Source organism: Esox lucius, chromosome 20 (assembly GCF_011004845.1).
Source record: "Esox lucius isolate fEsoLuc1 chromosome 20, fEsoLuc1.pri, whole genome shotgun sequence".
Taxonomy (NCBI): domain Eukaryota; kingdom Metazoa; phylum Chordata; class Actinopteri; order Esociformes; family Esocidae; genus Esox; species Esox lucius.
In genome coordinates, this window is record NC_047588.1 from 33,236,581 (window position 1) to 33,255,161 (window position 18,581).

The window sequence follows — 18,581 nt, forward strand, 5'->3', positions numbered from 1 at the left end:
TTCCCATGAGCATGGAAGTAAATTCTGTTCCAGTCACAAAAAAACTTGAACCAGCAGAGGGCAGACTTTAGTAAATGTTCCCAACCCCATTGTATCCAAGGCACATCTGATTTTTTCCCCAGGTCAGCGTTAATAGAGTGAGTTACAAAATACGTACAATAAGCAATATTCAATCTCATAAAGAATACATTTCAGCACCGGGAGGCATAGCTTTAAAACTTTGACTTTATATAAAGTCAAAGTTTTATATTAATTTAGAATCACTGCACGTGTTCCTCCGTGTTAAATGTGCTGTATGGCCTTATTTTCCGTAAAAACTAACATTCATAATCTACTCAGGACCGCTTAGTCGCATTCCTTGAACACAAGCTACTTTCAGTTCTGGCCATAATTCAGCCATTTCAACTCTGGCCTGGATATGCAGTAAGCCTACACAACAGACACATTTGTAATTATAATTTTTTCTTAAGATATAGGATGGATATTTTTTTCTAAAAGGGAGATAATGTAAATTTTTATGTATTTGTACTCCATGTACAGTTGGAATTATATCTTAACTAATTAATACGTTATCTAGGCCTATACTGTATACTAAATGAGTAACACAAATTGTCTTAATAAAATTAATAGCTTTTGGTCAATAATATGATCAGAATATTCATGATGAGCAATTTGTCTCTGTACTTCACTTACTGCATCCGTGGGAGAAAAAAAATGCGGATCTCACGTGTTGACAGTGGAACACCGAAACTACCCGCACCTTTCGGCTTCAGTTTCAGGTGTTGCAACTCTCTTTGCGTAAATCTAGAACTGCATTGTGGGTATTGTGGTTCATTGTTTTTAACCAACAGTCCCGGAATACTTGTTTTCTTTCAAAGCACACGGTGCCCTGAGTTGTAAAGAAAGATAATAGTTTATGGAGAGATGCAAAAAGTGTTTCTCAAAGCATGCGCAGAAACAAGTTATTGGTCCAACAGGTCGTGTCACGCTAAACTGCGCATGTCCAGACCGGTAGCCTAATGTTTTCTACTGTTTCTATGTAGTTATTATGATTATGAAAACAAATCAGTTTCGACTTTTACGTGGTTGTACTAATATCAAGGTACATTGGCTTTTTTATTTTGTAACATCGGCTCTACTAGGGGTTTTGCTTTTAGATTTCTTAGGAAAAAAAACATTAGGACGGCTTTTTCAATTACTACCCATTTGATGGTCTATATATAACATGCTTCCCAATCTTTCCAGGAAGCGCAGATAATTTGCGCCTCTGAATTTGTAAACTCTGTGGTCGTAACTTAAAGCTGTAATGACGGATATTTGGTCTGACACTCCCTACTCAAAAAACGTTGGTGTAAATTGTGCTGAACACGTTATTACTATGGATCTGAAGTGAGATTGCGCGACATCTCTGACAGTTTGGCGAGAGATGGTGAGTTTTGTTTCAATGCGTTTTACTGTTATCTGCTGCTGCCGAGGTTTGGCAGTTGTCAAATCTATGTTTGTGAAATAAATATAATGTTTTGTACTAAATCAAAACTATTTTGTGCACATGTTAAAGTAACCTACCTATCTTGTTTGTACGTTTGACGCGACCTCTTACATTGTACCAGTCACATTTTTGTGGCGCACGATTAGCGATGTCTGCGCACCTGCTCCTGTTGAATCCACCGTATTTCCTAATTGAAAAAAAAAAAAACTGTCATTGACAGTAGGTCATAGCCTGGTATTATAGTTATAGCTATGTAAAAGATTTTGCTGTTATTATGTAACCAAGTTTGTCACTAGCCCCACTAATACGCGCGCGCGCGCACACAAACACTTGTTAACTCATGTAAGAAACAACTTAGAAATAACTAAATGAGAGTTGAATCCTATACAAGACCAACCTGTTTTTGTGCGCTGGTGTAGGAAACAACATTAGTAATGTCTGACTCACTGTGACAGTATGAGAGGCTACATTATTAGAAGTCCTCTTTCACGCAAACAAATTACTGTCTGAATGAATGAGTTCATGTCTGTTGCTGTGCTACAGTACTTGTGAAATAATAGGGTAATACAAACCAAACCCGCAGGTATATGCAGGAAAAGAACATCAGTTGTGAATCAGGCTGAAGAAAATGAACTAACAATGGCACTAGAAAACAAACTTAACAAAATTAAAATGGGTCAATCTAGATATCCATTATTTCTGTGTTTTTTTTTTATAGTCTTTTTAGCAGCTATCCTAGACGACTACGATACTTATGTTACTTATTATCCATCCTATAGGTAGTTGAGAAAATGTAGGGAGTGATTTAGCAGCTGTAAGGTAGAAACAGCCATGCTAGAAAACATGTTTTAATAACTCTCAGATTGTAGGCCTATAGAATGACCCCAACAAATGTTGGCCCTGTTTTCTGCGCTTAGAATTTGAAATTATACAATGGAAATGGGTGCAGATTTAATTTGAGGATATTTGCATCTATATCGGATTAGAAATTCCAGCATTGGAGCATACAAGAGAACTGTCTAGTCTTGATACTACTGTAGGCCTGAAATAAGGAGTCTGTTGCTGACATCTGAACACCTGGGAAATAAAAAAGTGGTAATGCAGGACATCGTTAGGCAGATAAATCAGAGCAATTGATCAGAGAACCAACTGTTTGGTGAATTTAAATGAAGAAAGCACTGTGTGCTCGGCAATGGCGTGCCATCAGGTCAACCAAGGAAAACCACCATAGTGGAGGAATGAAGAATACTTTTAATGGTTAGAAAAAAGTCTTAATGATGTCACTGTGGTGGGCAGCAGGGTGAATTCTCAAGTCAACAGAAACGTTTTGTCTGCTCAGATTCAACCACATGCCACTAAACTCATTGGACAGCTCTTCAAGCAACAGGAAAATAACTCCAAACACACAGGCATAGCTACATGTCTACTTTATTTTACATACTCTCAAGCTGTCTAAAACCTTTGGTGCCTTGTGGAGACTCAATTAAAATGGCAAGTTCCGACAGGAAACCTGAGTGGTCATTGGTCAGCGATGGGGTCAATTCTAGCACCATATCAGAGTTCATACTGATTATTTAATGGTCAGGTTACTCACTCTGATGTGTGCCGGTCCTTCTAGCATGCAGGTGTCAACCCACCCATCACCCCTGCCTCTGCCTGGTTCTGTTTCCTTTTCATGGTGGGGAGTCGGTACTGGGTATCTTGCTCATTACCTATGGGGATTGTTATTAATGATATTATGGTTTGATGGTTTATTAGTAGTATCATGTACACATCCATGTGATGGCAGTGAGTCACCCCAGAAGGGCTGAACCTAATTCAAAAAACCTGTACAAAATGATTGCTGTGCATGTTTTTAATAAATGGTTAAACTAAAATGTGGCGTTTATGTTTACAGATGTAAAGATGGCAGCTGTGAGAGCCAAGTCATTTCGTCGCCAAGGAAGTCTCATGCGAAGCAAATCTGAGGGGACATTGATTGATCTAGATGACAATGAAGCACTGCACACCAACAATTTAAATGGTATTGTTCTTTAACTTTTCTTAAATATTTGAACTTTGAACAACGTAATGGCTTGCATCTGAAGGTAAGCTGGGTCTGTCCTGGTTCTACTGGAAGTGGTTTTAGAGTGCCTGCCCTGTGGTAAATATACAATCCCAAAGCCCCAGGGCAGTGTAGAGGACATTGCCCTGCATATTGTGCCATCTTCCTGATGGTCGTAAGAAGAGGGTTGTTATCCTCGTTGTCCTGGCTAAATAACCATTTGGCCCTCATCATCATGGCCACCGTATCATTCCTAACTTCCATTTGGCTCAATAATCCTGTCTCCTGCACCTGTAAAAAAAATATGCATGTAATCAATGATTTAACAGGCTCTGGAGAATATGGCACTGTGGGTATTGTAGGACCTTTCAAAGAGCTTTTTGAATGTGATTTTGCCATGATCGCATATGTTTATATCATTAAGTAAGAAATTGACTTGACATGGATTTTCTGTATTTTCATAGGGAGTAACATAATAAATCAGGCTACAAAACATTCTGAGTGGCCTGTGTTACAACCGGAGGTCAAACACGAAAGTGAAATCACAAATCCATTCTGGAGAAAATTGTCTGGATCCAATCCATTTTTAGATGACATTGTTCACACAAACGACACAACTTTAAGTGATGCCGACATATCAATACAGAAAGACGAGCCTTCCAATCTGTTGGACAGTAAGCACTTTGACACCAGTAGCACATCTTCTGATGAAAACAATTTTGGCCATTTTGCTGACACAAAACGAAAGAGCATAAGACAATCAGGAAGATGGAGGAGTGCCTCAGATATTCTCAGCGACCTGGAGAGAAAGGAGCCGAAAAGGGAGAATAGCCTCAAAGCCTTGACAGGCCCGCTTCTGAACCCTGATTTTGAGTGGTTGAAAAATGACCGGGAGGCTTATAAAATGGCCTGGTTGAGTCATAGACAGCTAGCAAGGTCATGTCTGGACCTTGGCCTGATGAGTCAGAGTCCTGGATGGGCCCAGACCCAAGCCACTGATTCTCAGATAGTCTGCAAGATAGGTCACAGTGGAGGGTCTCTGCAATTACCTGACTCAGATATTACGGCCCATATCCCAGAAGGCCATGTTCCAGTTGGCGAGGTTCAGGAACTTACACTGAAAGCCATCCTGGAGCCCCCACATGGGCTCAACAGCAATTACACCACAACCGTGAGTCCACTTGTGGAAGTGAGTCTCAGTAACATCAACTGTAAGGAATCAATCACGCTGGAAATTAAAATGGCGGCCGAGGTCAAGAAGGATCCAGTAAGTCAGGTCATGACCACCATTGTGGGACTGGTGTCCAACAGGAAAGAGGGACCTTATCAGACAGTTAAAGACTGTTACGTTTACAAGAACATCATGCAGATGAAGCTTCAAGACTTGAAGTCCAGTATCTATGTTATTGTAGCTGCAGAGGCCTTGGTTATCCAGCCCCCGGCTACTTCTGTTTGGGACTACCTGGATCGTGACGTCACCGTTGCCGTTTACGGCCCAAAGCACATCCATCCATCTTTCAAAGTTGTTGTGGTCGTCTCTTGCCACAGTAACGTTCCACCGAGGCTTCCTTTCTCAGATATCCACAGGGGTAGTAGAAACCTTCCCCCTCTGGTACTAGAGCTCTGGGGAAAACACCAGTTTAGCCCAGAGAGGCTACATGAACTGCACATCACAACGAGTGTCATGGAGTCAAACTTTGAGGTCAAAGCAGAGGATAAAAGAAAAGACGTGAGAGAGGGGCTTCTCAAACTCGGTAAAGTCCTTCAGCTGCCCCTTGAGCTCTCCAAGATGGGCAGTGGGGGGATTTCTTCCTTTAAACTGAGCCTGCAGGTGAGGGATTCCCACAACGTTACCGTAGCTGAGTTCCAGGTGTCTTCTCCTGAGGCAGCACCCGTTCGGTCAGAAAAGCGAGGTCCCAGTCGACTAGAACGGCAAAATGTAATCTGTAAATCTCTTTCTATACCGGAGGAAACGGTCCCAGAGTTTCCCAAATTCCGTACTAGACCTGTGAAGGTTCCATGTTACGGGGTGGCACTGAAGTCTGTGCTCCGTCAACCGCGGGTGGAATACCTTTTGGAATACTTCAAGGGTGACACTGTGGCTCTCCTCACTAAAGAGACCGTGAGGTCGATCGGCCAATCCAAGGTCAAAGAGTGGTACATTGGCTTCCTCCGAGGCAGGGTCGGCTTGATCCATTGCAAGAACTTCAAGCTCATCACCCGGGACCAAGTGATCGACTTCACCGGCCTCAGCATCACCACAGAGACCCTCTTGGACAATATTGTCCTGCCATTCAAGAAGCTCACCTACATGTACTCGGCTATGCAGACGCTTGTGACGGAACATATACACAGCTGGAGGGGCTTTGCTGACGCCCTGGGCTACTCCAGCTTGTCGCTGGACACGATCACACGAAGACATGCTGAGACGGAGGCAGAGAAGGTGGCCTGTGTGCTGGAGACGCTGAAGGAAGACTGCCACGCTGAGAAGAGCCGGAAGAAATTCCAGCATGAGCTTATTATTGTAAGTGCAAACTAACTAGGATATTTGTTTTGTTTTTTTGGAAAGGAAACTTCTGGCCCTTTTTTGAAGTTTGTTGCTAATTTGTCTTTTTTCCATATGAACTCAATTTGTGGTGTTTCATATTTGTGTTTTTCCCGTCCTAGGGTCTGTTGAAGATTGATTCTCAGAGTCTTGTGGCTCATGTGATTCAGAACACGGTGATCCTGTCAACGGCCGTGGAGCTGGGTAGCAGATGGAGGGAACTCGCTGAAAGGCTGGGAAAACTCTCCAGTTCTCAGATCGCTGGCTATGAAGCTCCACACAAGGGGAAGAACGGAGAAGTTAGCGCCACGGTGTGTCTATTTGAATTGAACTTGAATAGCTAAGTACTACCTCATTCACAGAAGTTGCTATTTTGACAAGTTTGCTGCATTGTTATTGTTGTTTAAGAATGCTCTTTTATAATGACAAGTAAAAGTTTGTTGTCTGGCAATTGTATATACCTCTTGGTGCAAATGTACAGTCTAACATACCAGCAAAACATTTTAGACATCATTTATTTTGTTAAAATGTTGACAACAAGGTACATCTGACTGGTTTACCTCTTGGTATAAATGAGGTATTAGGAAGATGATTAAAATAATATGAACGTTTTACCAATACCCTATTTGTATATTCCCTTATACAAATGACCTAATACCCTATTTGTATTTTCCCTTATACATATGACCTAATACCCTATTTGTATATTCCCTTATACATATGACCTAATACCCTATTTGTATATTCCCTTATACATATGACCTAATACCCTATTTGTATATTCCCTTATACATATGACCTAATACCCTATTTGTATATTCCCTTATACATATGACCTAATACCCTATTTGTATATTCCCTTATACATATGACCTAATACCCTATTTGTATATTCCCTTATACATATGACCTAATACCCTATTTGTATATTCCCTTATACATATGACCTAATACCCTATTTGTATATTCCCTTATACATATGACCTAATACCCTATTTGTATATTCACATATGATATGACCTAACTTTTATCATACGACCTAATAGCTTTGTTGATATGCAGCATCGGAATATAAGTTGAATATTCATGGTTTCTTCACTCTGCTGTATTTCAGTCCATGTGGAAACCTGCCTATGACTTCCTGTATGCGTGGAGCCAGCAGTACGGGGATGGCAACCGGGGCATGATCCAGGACCTCCACCTTGCTCTCGACAAGATGAAGGGCCCAGTCACCAGACACTGGAGGCAGCTAACAGGGGCGCTCATCACAGTCAACTGTCTGGAAATCCTGAGGGTCTCTGCCTTCCCTAAATAATAGAACCACATTGAGGAGTTTTCAGTTCAGGAAGAACTGTGATGCTGAGGCCATTTGAAAAAGATTACTATGCAGCTCGCACCATCTTTGAATGGAGATTAATGAAGACTTTTATGTTTTCTTTGTTCCTTCTTAAAATGAAGTTAATTCCGTAAGCAATAGTTCTCGTAATGTTTTAATAGTTTTTTTTAATCGTGTCCTGATGCTTGCACTATTGTTTTGTTAAAAAAGAGAGACCTAATGTATGGACTGATGACATTACAACGAATTCAAACAAACACAGTAAACAGTTACTCTCAGTTATATTAATCATACTTGTCTCTGGATTCTTTTTTTTTTTTAAAGGATTAATTTGGATAATTTCTCAGACAAATTATTTGCTTCCATTGAGATTTTCTTAAGACTAAAACACCCTTTTGTTACTTTAGAGTTACCTGTTTGACACTGACATTTTTCATTGTCCTCATTTACTTTATGTAGTATGAATGTGGACTAGTCTCTCCCAGTTGCCCTCAAAATTTCGTACACATTTTTAAACCGTTTTTAAATGGTGTGGTGTTTCATGAAATACCGTTGGGTTTTCATTACATTTTTGATTTAGTAATTACACTGTAGATATAATCTGATTCTCACCTATCGATGTTCAGACGATTAAAAAATCTGTGAATTCTAGATTTGTTTTACACAGTCGTTGTTTCATGATCTTACATCTTACAGTTTTTCAATCACTTTAGCTAATTTTTCAAAAGTCTTAACGTTCTCTAAACTGTAAGTGCAATCCTCACAATTGTTTCATGGGACATCACAACTCTACGGCATGTCTGCAAAATGTAGTAACTCACCCAGAATAATTCATTCAAGCTAGTTATTGTGTAAGTAAATTGGCCAGTGCCGCCAAAATGAAAAGGTTTTTTTTGTCATTGTAAGCCGGACTGATCAAAATGTTTCAATGTTTTTTTCACCATGGCAGTCAACACTGGAAATATTTGTTATGAATACATTTCTGTTTTGTTCTACTTGTTGACTGACTGCTTACTATACTACGCAAGTTTTGTCTAGCTGAATGCTAGTGTGTATCACACTGAGCTTTTAATATACCAGTATCAACAATAGGTACAAGTTTACTGGAAAAAGTCAATATTGTACAATACTGAAGTAAACAGAATAAGGATATGTGCATTTGTATGTATACAGTACATTTATTGTTGTAGCAATGTGTAAACAGAATGTTCACATTTGCATGTCCAATCTTACACATCGTATTTCTCTTCCAAGAGCATGTAGCTGCTGTTCAAGGTTGTGGTTCCTTCATGTTCAGAAATGATAGTGATTGTGCTGTGGGAAATCTCCATATATTCCAAACCTGATTGGTAATATTGTGATTCCTATTTCATTACAATGTCACCTGGCAGGTCATTTGCCAATTTAGCAGACATCACTAACATTCCTTTTCATAGATATTTATGGAATATACATGTCTGACAGATTCTGATAATTGAATGGATCATTTTGCATGTGATGGCTCACACGATGAAATAATGTTTAGAAGTTGTGAAGAGTAAGACAATTTCCCTGAGAATCAGCTCATCAGTTTTGATCAACAAGCTATGTGCAGATAGGTATTGTGCCTATTGTAGACAATTATATTTACACATTTGCCAAAACGTGCAATCTGCTTAAATGAACAAGAAATTCAAGTCTGGTGTGAACAAGAAACTAACTGTTCAGAGATTTGTACTGAAAAATACAATTGTCATTCAAGAATTGAGCCAAAGCGATTGAGAAAAATTGTAAACATATATAGCTGTGAACTTAATTTTGTTGACTTCAAATTAGCGTATTGTCAATTTCTTTCAATATTTGTTAATTTAAGCATTTAAATAATATATATAATGTAAAATAACCTTCACATTGCTTCATCTGAAATATTTATGTTGTTGTTTAAATATAAAATTAGTTGAAGCCAAAAGAATACAAAGTTAATTTATAATAATAATATAACCCATTTTTATTTCCTAATTTGTTACACAGTTTTCTCATAAGAATATTGTGAGTAGTAGGCACCTAGTCTTCATCTTCTATTGTGACTAATATAATCTCAGCAGTCAGATCATACAGTGACAAGAGACTAAAAGTTTTGCAGTGCTGCTGTCACTTATCTGTCCCTTCTTTTCATGTGAACAGGAATACAATTATTTGGCCTCTGTTAGTGCATTGACCCAAATATGCTTTCATAAAGATTGTTCATGAGGTGGAAATGAGCTGCTTTACCTTGATAAATGCAGTTTAATAAATATCCAGTGAAGAAATGTATTTGACACTGAACTGAAATTCACAACTACTAAATTCATCAGCGCTGTGTTCTGCCCGTTAGTTGTATAGAGTTTCCTGGTTTCCTTTGACTCGCCCTGAATGACCTTTTAGTTTGACTTTCTGTCTTCTGTTTATTTAAGCTGGTTTCAACTGAATGTTTCATTGAATAGTCGGTATCTTTTAGTGCTGGCAGTTTAAAAGCTCCGGAATACTGGTTCTGCACTTCTGTACTATAGAATGAATTTAATGACGCATTCATTTTGGCATGACATAGTAAACCAACACACTTACTTCCTGAAACATTTATAATAATAATAAGGCAAGTTTCCCTGTGTAGTTTTAAACAGTGGTTGTGACACTATTTGTGTATACGTATGTAAGAGTAAAGAGTCAGTCTTATTCCACATTCCTTCCAGGTAGTTGAAAAGTGACAGTTATTAGAACAACACTGAATGTAATGTAATTATGAATCTGTTTCACATACTGTAACAAGTAAAAAACTATTCCTTGGGGCTAAAAGAGCGCTTATGATTGATGGCTAATACTCTGAAGTTAATCAGGTTATATTCTGTTCTCTCATAGAGTTTAAATGCTGCCTGAAGTTGAGGACAGGGACACAAAGAGCATTTGAAAACACCTGTGTGGATGTTTAACTGACTGAAACCACACTGACTGAAAATGTAGCTTCACCAAGCTTGATGGTGCACTTTTAAAGTCAGGCTTTTTTTTAAGGGTAAGCTTTAACTGTGATTGATAAATACAAACCCTGGTTGTCCAGACACAGATTACATTTGGTCCTGGACACAAAAAAAAACACAGTTTCTATGGAGAATCTAGATCAAAGGTGTTTCTTGATCCAATACTTTAAAGGCATAATCTGTGGCTGGAAAACCTGCCTTCTGTACTGCTATATGGAGAACCAGTCAATACCAACACCTCATATTCCTCACAAAAATAGGTTTCTACTTTAATGTAAATTGTATGTCATTGTTGAAAAGTGAGAGATAAAAAGATAACTCTTCTGTCTTGCAAAAGCAGGGTCGGTTTTTCTCTCTCTGGTGGACTGGTCAGCAGGGTGAGGAGCACAGTGTTCACCCCAGCCTGGAGTTAGGGGGCCTTCAATTAGGAGGCCATGCATTGTGATGTAACCCAGAAGAGTTCTTTGGTTGAGAGGGAAGCATGGGTCAGCAGGCAGTAACACAGTCCAGGAGGACACAGAAACCCAGTGTTAGAAATCTGGTTTGTGCCTGCACAGAGTAAACACAGAAAGGGGCCATACTATTTAATCCTCACAATTAACAGTAACTTCGCTTGGTTTGACATGATATTTCCGAGGTACAAACCCAGTTATTTAAGTGTTGTATCATTTAACAAATACGGCTTTCGGGTCCAGAGCATCTCAAGTGATGTCAGATCTTTGATGTGACAGGCTAGAGACAGAGCTGTCAGTCCGATTCCAGCGCCTTCAGAGTGTCTGCCCGTTTAGTCATTGACATATCCGAACACCCTGAGACTAACTTTCTTGTTTACAAAATCTGGTTTCACAATTCATGAATTGATCCCTTTTCGGCCTGAATTCTCATTAGCCAGATAAGTTAAATTGTTAACATTCGAGATAGGACTAGGGGATTATAGATAATATTTTTTCCATGACTGCCCGTTATACCCATTCTCTTCGTCATTCAGGAAGTGAAAAGTTCTTAAAGGGAATAGAATTGACCTATCTCTGCCTCTAGCTGTCTGGCCAGTGGAATAACACCATGCATGTTGCTGTCGTTGTTTTCCAGAGCTGCGCCACATTGCTGCAAACAGTGCGTCGGAGGAGAGGGGATGTAAAATGCGGCCACCTCCTTCCTCTCTGGGGTGACATTGCGACAAGATGTCACTCCCTTGGTACCTTATAGAAAGAGACAGCGAATGTATTACGTTGATTCATTTAGACCGATGCTGATTTTACATGATTAAACAATGAGACACATTAAGATAACTGGATGACATGTAGGAGAGTGAGCATCACCGGTCCATAGCAACAAAGATGACATTGTAAATGTCTGGGTTTCTAAACAGGAAGGAAGGCTGACTGAAGAACTCATATGTTTTCGTTGTTAACACCGGTAGGTGAACAACAGAGGTTGTGTGTACGATTCCCACGCAGGACCAGGTAGGAAATGTAGCCACTCACTACCATAAGTCCCTCTGTATTAGGGCGTCAGCTAAATGACTGAAATGTAATGTGTTTCATAGGTGTCAGATTACACTACACACACCAGTTATTCAGTGAGGCCTGAAGCTTAAGCAATGTGTAAGACAGGCTTAATAATTGACTCTGGTTTTGGTATGATACTGCCTCTCACATAATCAGTTAAAAATAATATTTTGGTAACACTTTAGTTTTAGTGTGCCTGTAAATGTTGTACAGAACTAAATATCTACTAACCCTTACCTATATCCTAACCCTAACTAAATATCTACTAACCCTTACCTATATCCTAACCCTAACTAAATATCTACTAACCCTTACCTATATCCTAACCTTTTTTCTATCCCAAATTTTTAACCCTTACCCTAAACATTATTCTAAACCTAACCCTATTATTCTAAACCTTAACCTTAGCAAGCAGTTGTCAATCAAATTTTAGTTTATTTAAAGTTTGTTGAAAGTTTGTTGATAGTATTACTATCTATAGAACATCTACAGATGGAAATTCGGACTCACATTAGAAATATAATCTATTACACATGCTACAATGACAATCAGTAGTTTACAGAGTAATATAAAATATGGTAACAATCAGATCCTCTGTGCCTATAGAATTAAGCATTTCAACTGATCCTAATGACCTTGTTTTGACATCATTACAAATCTACATCATCCCACTGCTTATTGAACTCACATGACCAAACCTACCAGACTCTCCTTATGCCTGGCTTAAAAACCCATTACTTACAAACCACACAATCATTCATATTTCCGGTCAGTGTTTCAGTACAGTGGCTCTTATAAAGATACTGTTACTTTTGGCCAGTGCCATATTCCCAATGTGGTCCCCTTTACTGCCAAACACACGGGACACAGAATGAAACCTTATCTCCTGTATAAAGCATTTGACCTGCGCCTTATTCCCAGAATGGTACGCTACTTCCCTGGAGTGTAATGTAAACTAGGGAGTAGATGAATCCCTTGCATTGTTAGCTCTAGTACAAACCATTGATATAAACTGTGGCTTATCAAGCGTGAAAGGCAACGCACGCTTGGCTAATTCTTATTGTTTCTTCCTTCAACCAAGACCAGGGCAAGAACAGAAAAATAGGCAGAAATACACCAAACAGGGTTGTCTGAGACTATCAGAACCAAACATGTGGGCTGTCTGTTTGGACTGAGCATGAACATTGTGTGAATCTGTCTGTGTCTAGCCTGTCTCCCTTCAGCACATTGCTGACAAGACAGTGGAGGATTCTACTAAAAGACTTGACCCATCACAGCAAAACCAGAGAAACAAATCCCGAATGAATGCCCCTAGGCCTAACCAAACAACACAAATAATGGACCAACACTCTGCCTTTGTAGATTCCCCCTTTCTTCAGACTCGGTGAGGCAGTGTGGTTTATGATTAATGAGATATGACTACTTTTGTTGAGGGAGCCTTTTATACCCTACACTTTTTATATCCTTTTTATACCACATGCACTGACCGGAGGTTTCCCAAACCACTCCCCCTTTCATTGTGAACTTTTCCAAACAGCACCCTCATTCCTAGTGAACTACCTTTGACCACAAACCTATACGCCTGTGTCAAAAGAAGTGGGCCATTTGCAATGCACCCCCGAGCGTTATCTTGTTGAGTTTAGCAGGGTGAACATCAATGCTTGCCTGCCTGTGTGGATGGATGTGATCATGTAATATTGTGGCAGGTGCTAAAAATAGCTAGCCTTCTTCTATGTCAAACTCAGTTTTCCTCCAGGGCTTGGAATAAAGGCTAAAATCAACAGGGTTTGTAAATTATTATGTAACATTTCTGGTCATTTGTGGTAACAAGGTCTGGATTGCGTACGTTGTTAAACCTAGTTCTAGAATAAAAATCCAAATGAACAATCCCCACTATCTAGATTTTCAGGTCAGGGACTACTTTTAATCTGTGACTGGGAAACATGCCATAACGTGTTGAGTCGTATCACCTAAGATATACAGGTGCTGGTCATAAAATTTGAATATCATCAAAAAGTTGATTTATTTCAGTAATTCCATTAACAAAGTGAAACTTGTATATTATATTTATTCATTACACACAGACTGATATATTTCAAATGTTTATTTCTTTTAATTGTGATGATTATAACTGACAACTAATGGAAATCCCAAATTCAGTATCTCTGAAAATTAGAATATCACTTAAGACCAATACAAAAAAAATATTTTTAGAAATGTTGGCCAACTGAAAAGCATGAACATGAAAAGTATGAGCATGTACAGCACTCAATACTTAGTTGGGGCTCCTTTTGCCTGAATTACTGCAGCAATGCGGCGTGGCATGGAGTCGATCAGTCTGTGGCACTGCTCAGGTGTTATGAGAGCCCAGATTGCTTTGATAGTGGCCTTCAGCTCTTCTGCATTGTTGGGTCTGGCGTATCGTATCTTCCTCTTCACAATACCCCATAGATTTTCTATAGGGTTAAGGTCAGGCGAGTTTGCTGGCCAATTAAGAACAGGGATACCAAGGTCCTTAAACCAGGTACTGGTAGCTTTGGCACTGTGTGCAGGTGCCAAGTCCTGTTGGAAAATGAAATCTGCATCTCCATAAAGTTGGTCAGCAGCAGGAAGCATGAAGTGCTCTAAAACTTCCTGGTAGACGGCTGCGTTGACCTTGGACCTCAGAAAAAACAGTGGACCAACACCAGCAGATGACATGGCACGCCAAACCATCACTGACTGTGGAAACTTTACACTGGACTTCAAGCAACGTGGATTCTGTGCCCCTACTCTCTTCCTCCAGACTCTGGGACCTTGATTTCCAAAGAAAATGCAGGATCAGGTAATATAACTCAGCAGCAGTCCAGTCTTTTATGTCTTTAGCCCAGGCAAGACGCTTCTGATGCTGTGTCTTGTTCAAGAGTGGCTTGACACAAGGAATGCGACAGCTGAAACCCATGTCTTGCATACGTCTGTGCGTGATGGTTCTTGAAGCACTGACTCCAGCTGCAGTCCACTCTTTGGGAATCTCCCCCACATTTTTGAATGGGTTTTGTTTCACAATCCTCTCCAGGGTGCGGTTATCCCTATTGCTTGTACACTTTTTTCTTCCACATCTTTTACTTCCCTTCGCCTCTCTATTAATGTGCTTGGACACAGAGCTCTGTGAACAGCCAGCCTCTTTAGCTATGACCTTTTGTCTCTTGCCCTCCTTGTGCAAGGTGTCAATGGTCGTCTTTTGGACAGCTGTCAAGTCAGCAGTCTTCCCCATGATTGTGTAGCCTACAGAACTAGACTGAGAGACCCTTTAAAGGCCTTTGCAGGTGTTTTGGGTTAAATAGCTGATCAGAGTGTGGCACCAGGTGTCTTCAATATTGAACCTTTTCACAATATTCAAATTTTCTGAGATACAGAATTTGGGTTTTTCATTAGTTGTCAGTTATAATCATAAAAATGTAAAGAAATAAACACTTGAAATATATCAGTTTGTGTGGAATGAATGTATACATTATACAAGTTTCACTTTTTGAATGGAATTACTGAAATAAATCAACTTTTTGATGATATTCAAATTTTATGACCAGCATCTGTATATGTTTTAGATCAGGGCCGACCCTAGGAATAAGTGACATAAGGGGGCCCCGGACTGCTAGTGATTTTTGCTTAGGGCCCCCAGAAAGATACGCCCAGCACTGATTTAGATACAGTATTTCATAATGCCATAATGTTAAAGATCAACTCTATGGGAGAAATTAAGTTGTTATATTGTGGGCAAAATCACATATCTGGATTAATTTCGCTATAAACTATAATATTGGACTATACTAAGATGGAGCAATATGCAATGGTAATTTGGCCAGGCTCTCAAAACAATGTTTAACACTAAACGGACAAATGCTACGCATGGTTACGTTTCTTAAGGGTTTAAATGTATAATAACATTGATCTGCTTAGTGGGGACAAATTAGGATCTTACACTGAAAACTGTACCTTAAATCACCCTCAGTTTAGGTCAGGAAAGTCACGTGAATTGCGACCTCTGCAGCTCTGCGCGACAGAGCGAGCTTGGCGAGTCTTTTACAGTAGCCTAGGTCATACACTCATACTAAGATTTCGACAGAGCTGTCCAACACTTTTCCACGTAGTCTAAGTAAAATATATAATTTACGTGAACTATTACAGAGGAATATTTTTCAAACGGAACATGTAACAACATTTATCTATTCGAATGTGTAGAGCTACCTGCATCACATGTTAGTAAAATAACCCTAATGAAGTCGATCCGCGTGATTTGGATTATTCCCTGATTTATACTTTTTGCACTTAAACAGATATCTGCTTATTGGGTGGTGGGAGGTGACCACCATCACCTCTTAACGGAATCCCGGTGAAGGAATGAATTATGCCTGAGAGAGGATGTACCATCTTTAGTCTGATGGTACTGTCGGTGTTGGAGGTGGGACTCGGTGCGTCCAGCATCTCCCTCGGGGTGGTCGGCATCGTCGGAATTCGATCTGCGCGCAAGCTGCAGCTCGGGGATGCTTCCTCTATATGGAGCGGGGTTTGTGTACGTTAAATAATTCACTTAATGTTTATGCTTTTATATGCTTAATATTACTCTGTATATCTACACTTTTAACATATTTTCCCCCATTTAGTTTCTTATCTGTGGACTATGCGGAATGTTGTGTGCGAAGAAAAGGTCGGGATTGATTGTAAGTTAATTTAAAGGTAACGTATTAAGCATAAAATGCAGTGCACATACTAGACTACCTTGGGTTGGCTATATATGCGAAGTGAGTAAGGAGTGAAATATGAGGGGCGATTGACAGACGAAAACAAGCTGGACTGAAATTTGATATTTACTTGACAGACCAGTGGTATTATTCCTCCCCCAGATGATTATGTTTTCAGCCTGCTGTATCTGTGGTCTGATCAGTGGGATCCTGAACTTCCAGTTTGTGCGCGTGGTTGCTAAGCGTCCCGATGCCTTGCGGCCGCTCCACCTGGCCATCATGGTGCTTGCCTGCCTGGGAATTGCTGTGTCCATACTTTTCACCTGGCTGACGTGTCGCCTGGCCAGCAGCGAACAGCAGAGGATGTACCTGGAGAGAGAGCTATCGCTGCACCACTCTCACGAGATGAGCGACAAAGTGAGCTCAGATTATTTAAGCAGCTCCATAATGGTTGCAATATTGGACGTTTTGATATGTTTTATGAATTGCTTGAATGCAGCAAGGTGCTGTGACACTGCTTCTAGAAGATACACTGCCTTCATTTGATACAACAGTTAAAACGCTAATATTTAAGTTCAGTAATTTCTGTCACTGGGTTGCTCTGTAATTTCCAATGTACTACTCTATTCCAGGAGTTTGCTGACCGATCTGAAAGAGCAGCCAGCATCACTCAGATGTCCTTAAATGGAAAATCGTCACCTCCATTATAGTCAGGCTTAAGTTCAGTTGTCACACTGTTCCCGCCAGGTTTAGTTCTATACAACACCATTTGTTGCAGGTGACCCCGTCACTGAAAAGCCACAGTGAGACCCGGCAATTAGATGGGTCCCGATTAATGCAACTGGAATACATTTACTTTGAGATAGATTTCAGATACAATGCCTCAACATTTGATCATAGAGATCATTTGCTGTGTTGAATATTAATTGCAAAATGCTTATTTATTTAATATCATTTATGTATTATATGTGATTTGTATTAAATATAATGTTTTGGGAAAATGCTGCTTTGTGTTGTTCATTAATAATCATGCAAATTGAACAACATCCAATCTGTAATACGATTTTACAAAAAAGCTCAATCATTTGAAGCTTTGAAGATACTGACAATTATGATGGACAAAGGATGATGGAGGATGATGACGTTATTGTATATGTCAGTGCATTTTATCTGAATGCATCAGAATATTTAAGCAATAAGGCACGAGTGGGTGTGGTTTATGGCCAGTATACACCAGCTACGAGCTGTTCTTAAACATGGTGTATCACCTTGTGCTTGGACTTAGCCATAGTATATTGGCAATATACCCTAAAGTAAAAAGTGTTGTGATGTCAGACCCGTGAAATATGTAAGCAATAAGGCACGAGAGGGTGTGGTATATGGGCAATTTATGACACAAATCCCTGAAATGCCTTATTTCTCTTCATAAATTGTAAATGTGATGTCATACATGTGGTGTATGGTTCCATATATCACAGCTATCAGCCAATTAGCATTCAGGATTCAACCCACCTGGTTCATAAGGTCTACGTAATGCGTTGTGCCTATGACAAGCTCTTAATCATGATATATTGGCCATATACTATACCCCCTCATGCCTTACATATAACGTGGCTATTAGCAGATCATTATTCAGTATTCAAAGCAGCCTGTTTATGCTTTGCAGTACACCACAAGTCAGTGATGATATTTCTATATGATCCACTAGGGGGAGCCCTTTAACACCAGAATATTAACAGACAAATTACCAGTATTGCTGTCAAGAGTCATATAGTAGTTATTTTTGCATCCCCTTGAGCAGTTCCTTTAACCTGAAGAGATCAAATCATATTAATGGGAAGGGTGTCCCAATAAATTACGCAAAATATGGATAGAGCAAAAAAAGACATTCCATTCATGTGAATAAATGTATTTTCTAACTGACCGCTTCCCTCATCCCTTGCAAAGTGAT

The 18,581-nt window shown here is 39.7% G+C and overlaps 2 protein-coding genes across 4 annotated transcripts; both read left to right on the top strand.

Moving 5' to 3' along the window:
- The first annotated feature begins 1,237 nt into the window (after window positions 1-1,237).
- Window positions 1,238-8,409, top strand: macc1 (MET transcriptional regulator MACC1). Its single transcript, XM_010884564.5, has 5 exons — window positions 1,238-1,429; window positions 3,387-3,512; window positions 3,998-6,057; window positions 6,201-6,389; window positions 7,193-8,409. The coding sequence occupies exons 2-5, from the start codon at window positions 3,395-3,397 to the stop codon at window positions 7,391-7,393; spliced, it is 2,568 nt and encodes an 855-aa protein (XP_010882866.2). The 5' UTR covers window positions 1,238-1,429; window positions 3,387-3,394; the 3' UTR covers window positions 7,394-8,409.
- A 7,560-nt stretch (window positions 8,410-15,969) lies between these two features.
- Window positions 15,970-17,626, top strand: tmem196b (transmembrane protein 196b). Of its 3 annotated transcripts, none has more exons than XM_034288698.1 (5): window positions 15,970-16,147; window positions 16,226-16,461; window positions 16,553-16,609; window positions 16,793-17,047; window positions 17,263-17,626. In XM_034288698.1, the coding sequence occupies exons 2-5, from the start codon at window positions 16,297-16,299 to the stop codon at window positions 17,338-17,340; spliced, it is 555 nt and encodes a 184-aa protein (XP_034144589.1). In that variant the 5' UTR covers window positions 15,970-16,147; window positions 16,226-16,296; the 3' UTR covers window positions 17,341-17,626. The 3 variants fall into 3 exon arrangements, with proteins under 3 accessions (XP_034144589.1, XP_010882865.1, XP_034144590.1); XM_034288699.1 differs by having other exon boundaries at window positions 15,994-16,044; XM_010884563.3 differs by having other exon boundaries at window positions 15,970-16,461.
- Window positions 17,627-18,581: the final 955 nt, after the last annotated feature.

Excerpts from the sequence above, each read along its gene's own strand:
- macc1 (XM_010884564.5), top strand. The coding sequence starts at position 3,395 with ATGGCAGCTGTGAGAGCCAAGTCATTTCGTCGCCAAGGAAGTCTCATG. Across the intron at positions 3,513-3,997 it reads GCACACCAACAATTTAAATG|GGAGTAACATAATAAATCAG; the intron begins GTATTGTTCTTT and ends GTATTTTCATAG. Across the intron at positions 6,390-7,192 it reads ACGGAGAAGTTAGCGCCACG|TCCATGTGGAAACCTGCCTA; the intron begins GTGTGTCTATTT and ends GCTGTATTTCAG.
- tmem196b (XM_010884563.3), top strand. The coding sequence starts at position 16,297 with ATGCCTGAGAGAGGATGTACCATCTTTAGTCTGATGGTACTGTCGGTG. Across the intron at positions 16,462-16,552 it reads CTATATGGAGCGGGGTTTGT|TTTCTTATCTGTGGACTATG; the intron begins GTACGTTAAATA and ends TCCCCCATTTAG. Across the intron at positions 16,610-16,792 it reads AGAAAAGGTCGGGATTGATT|ATGATTATGTTTTCAGCCTG; the intron begins GTAAGTTAATTT and ends TTCCTCCCCCAG.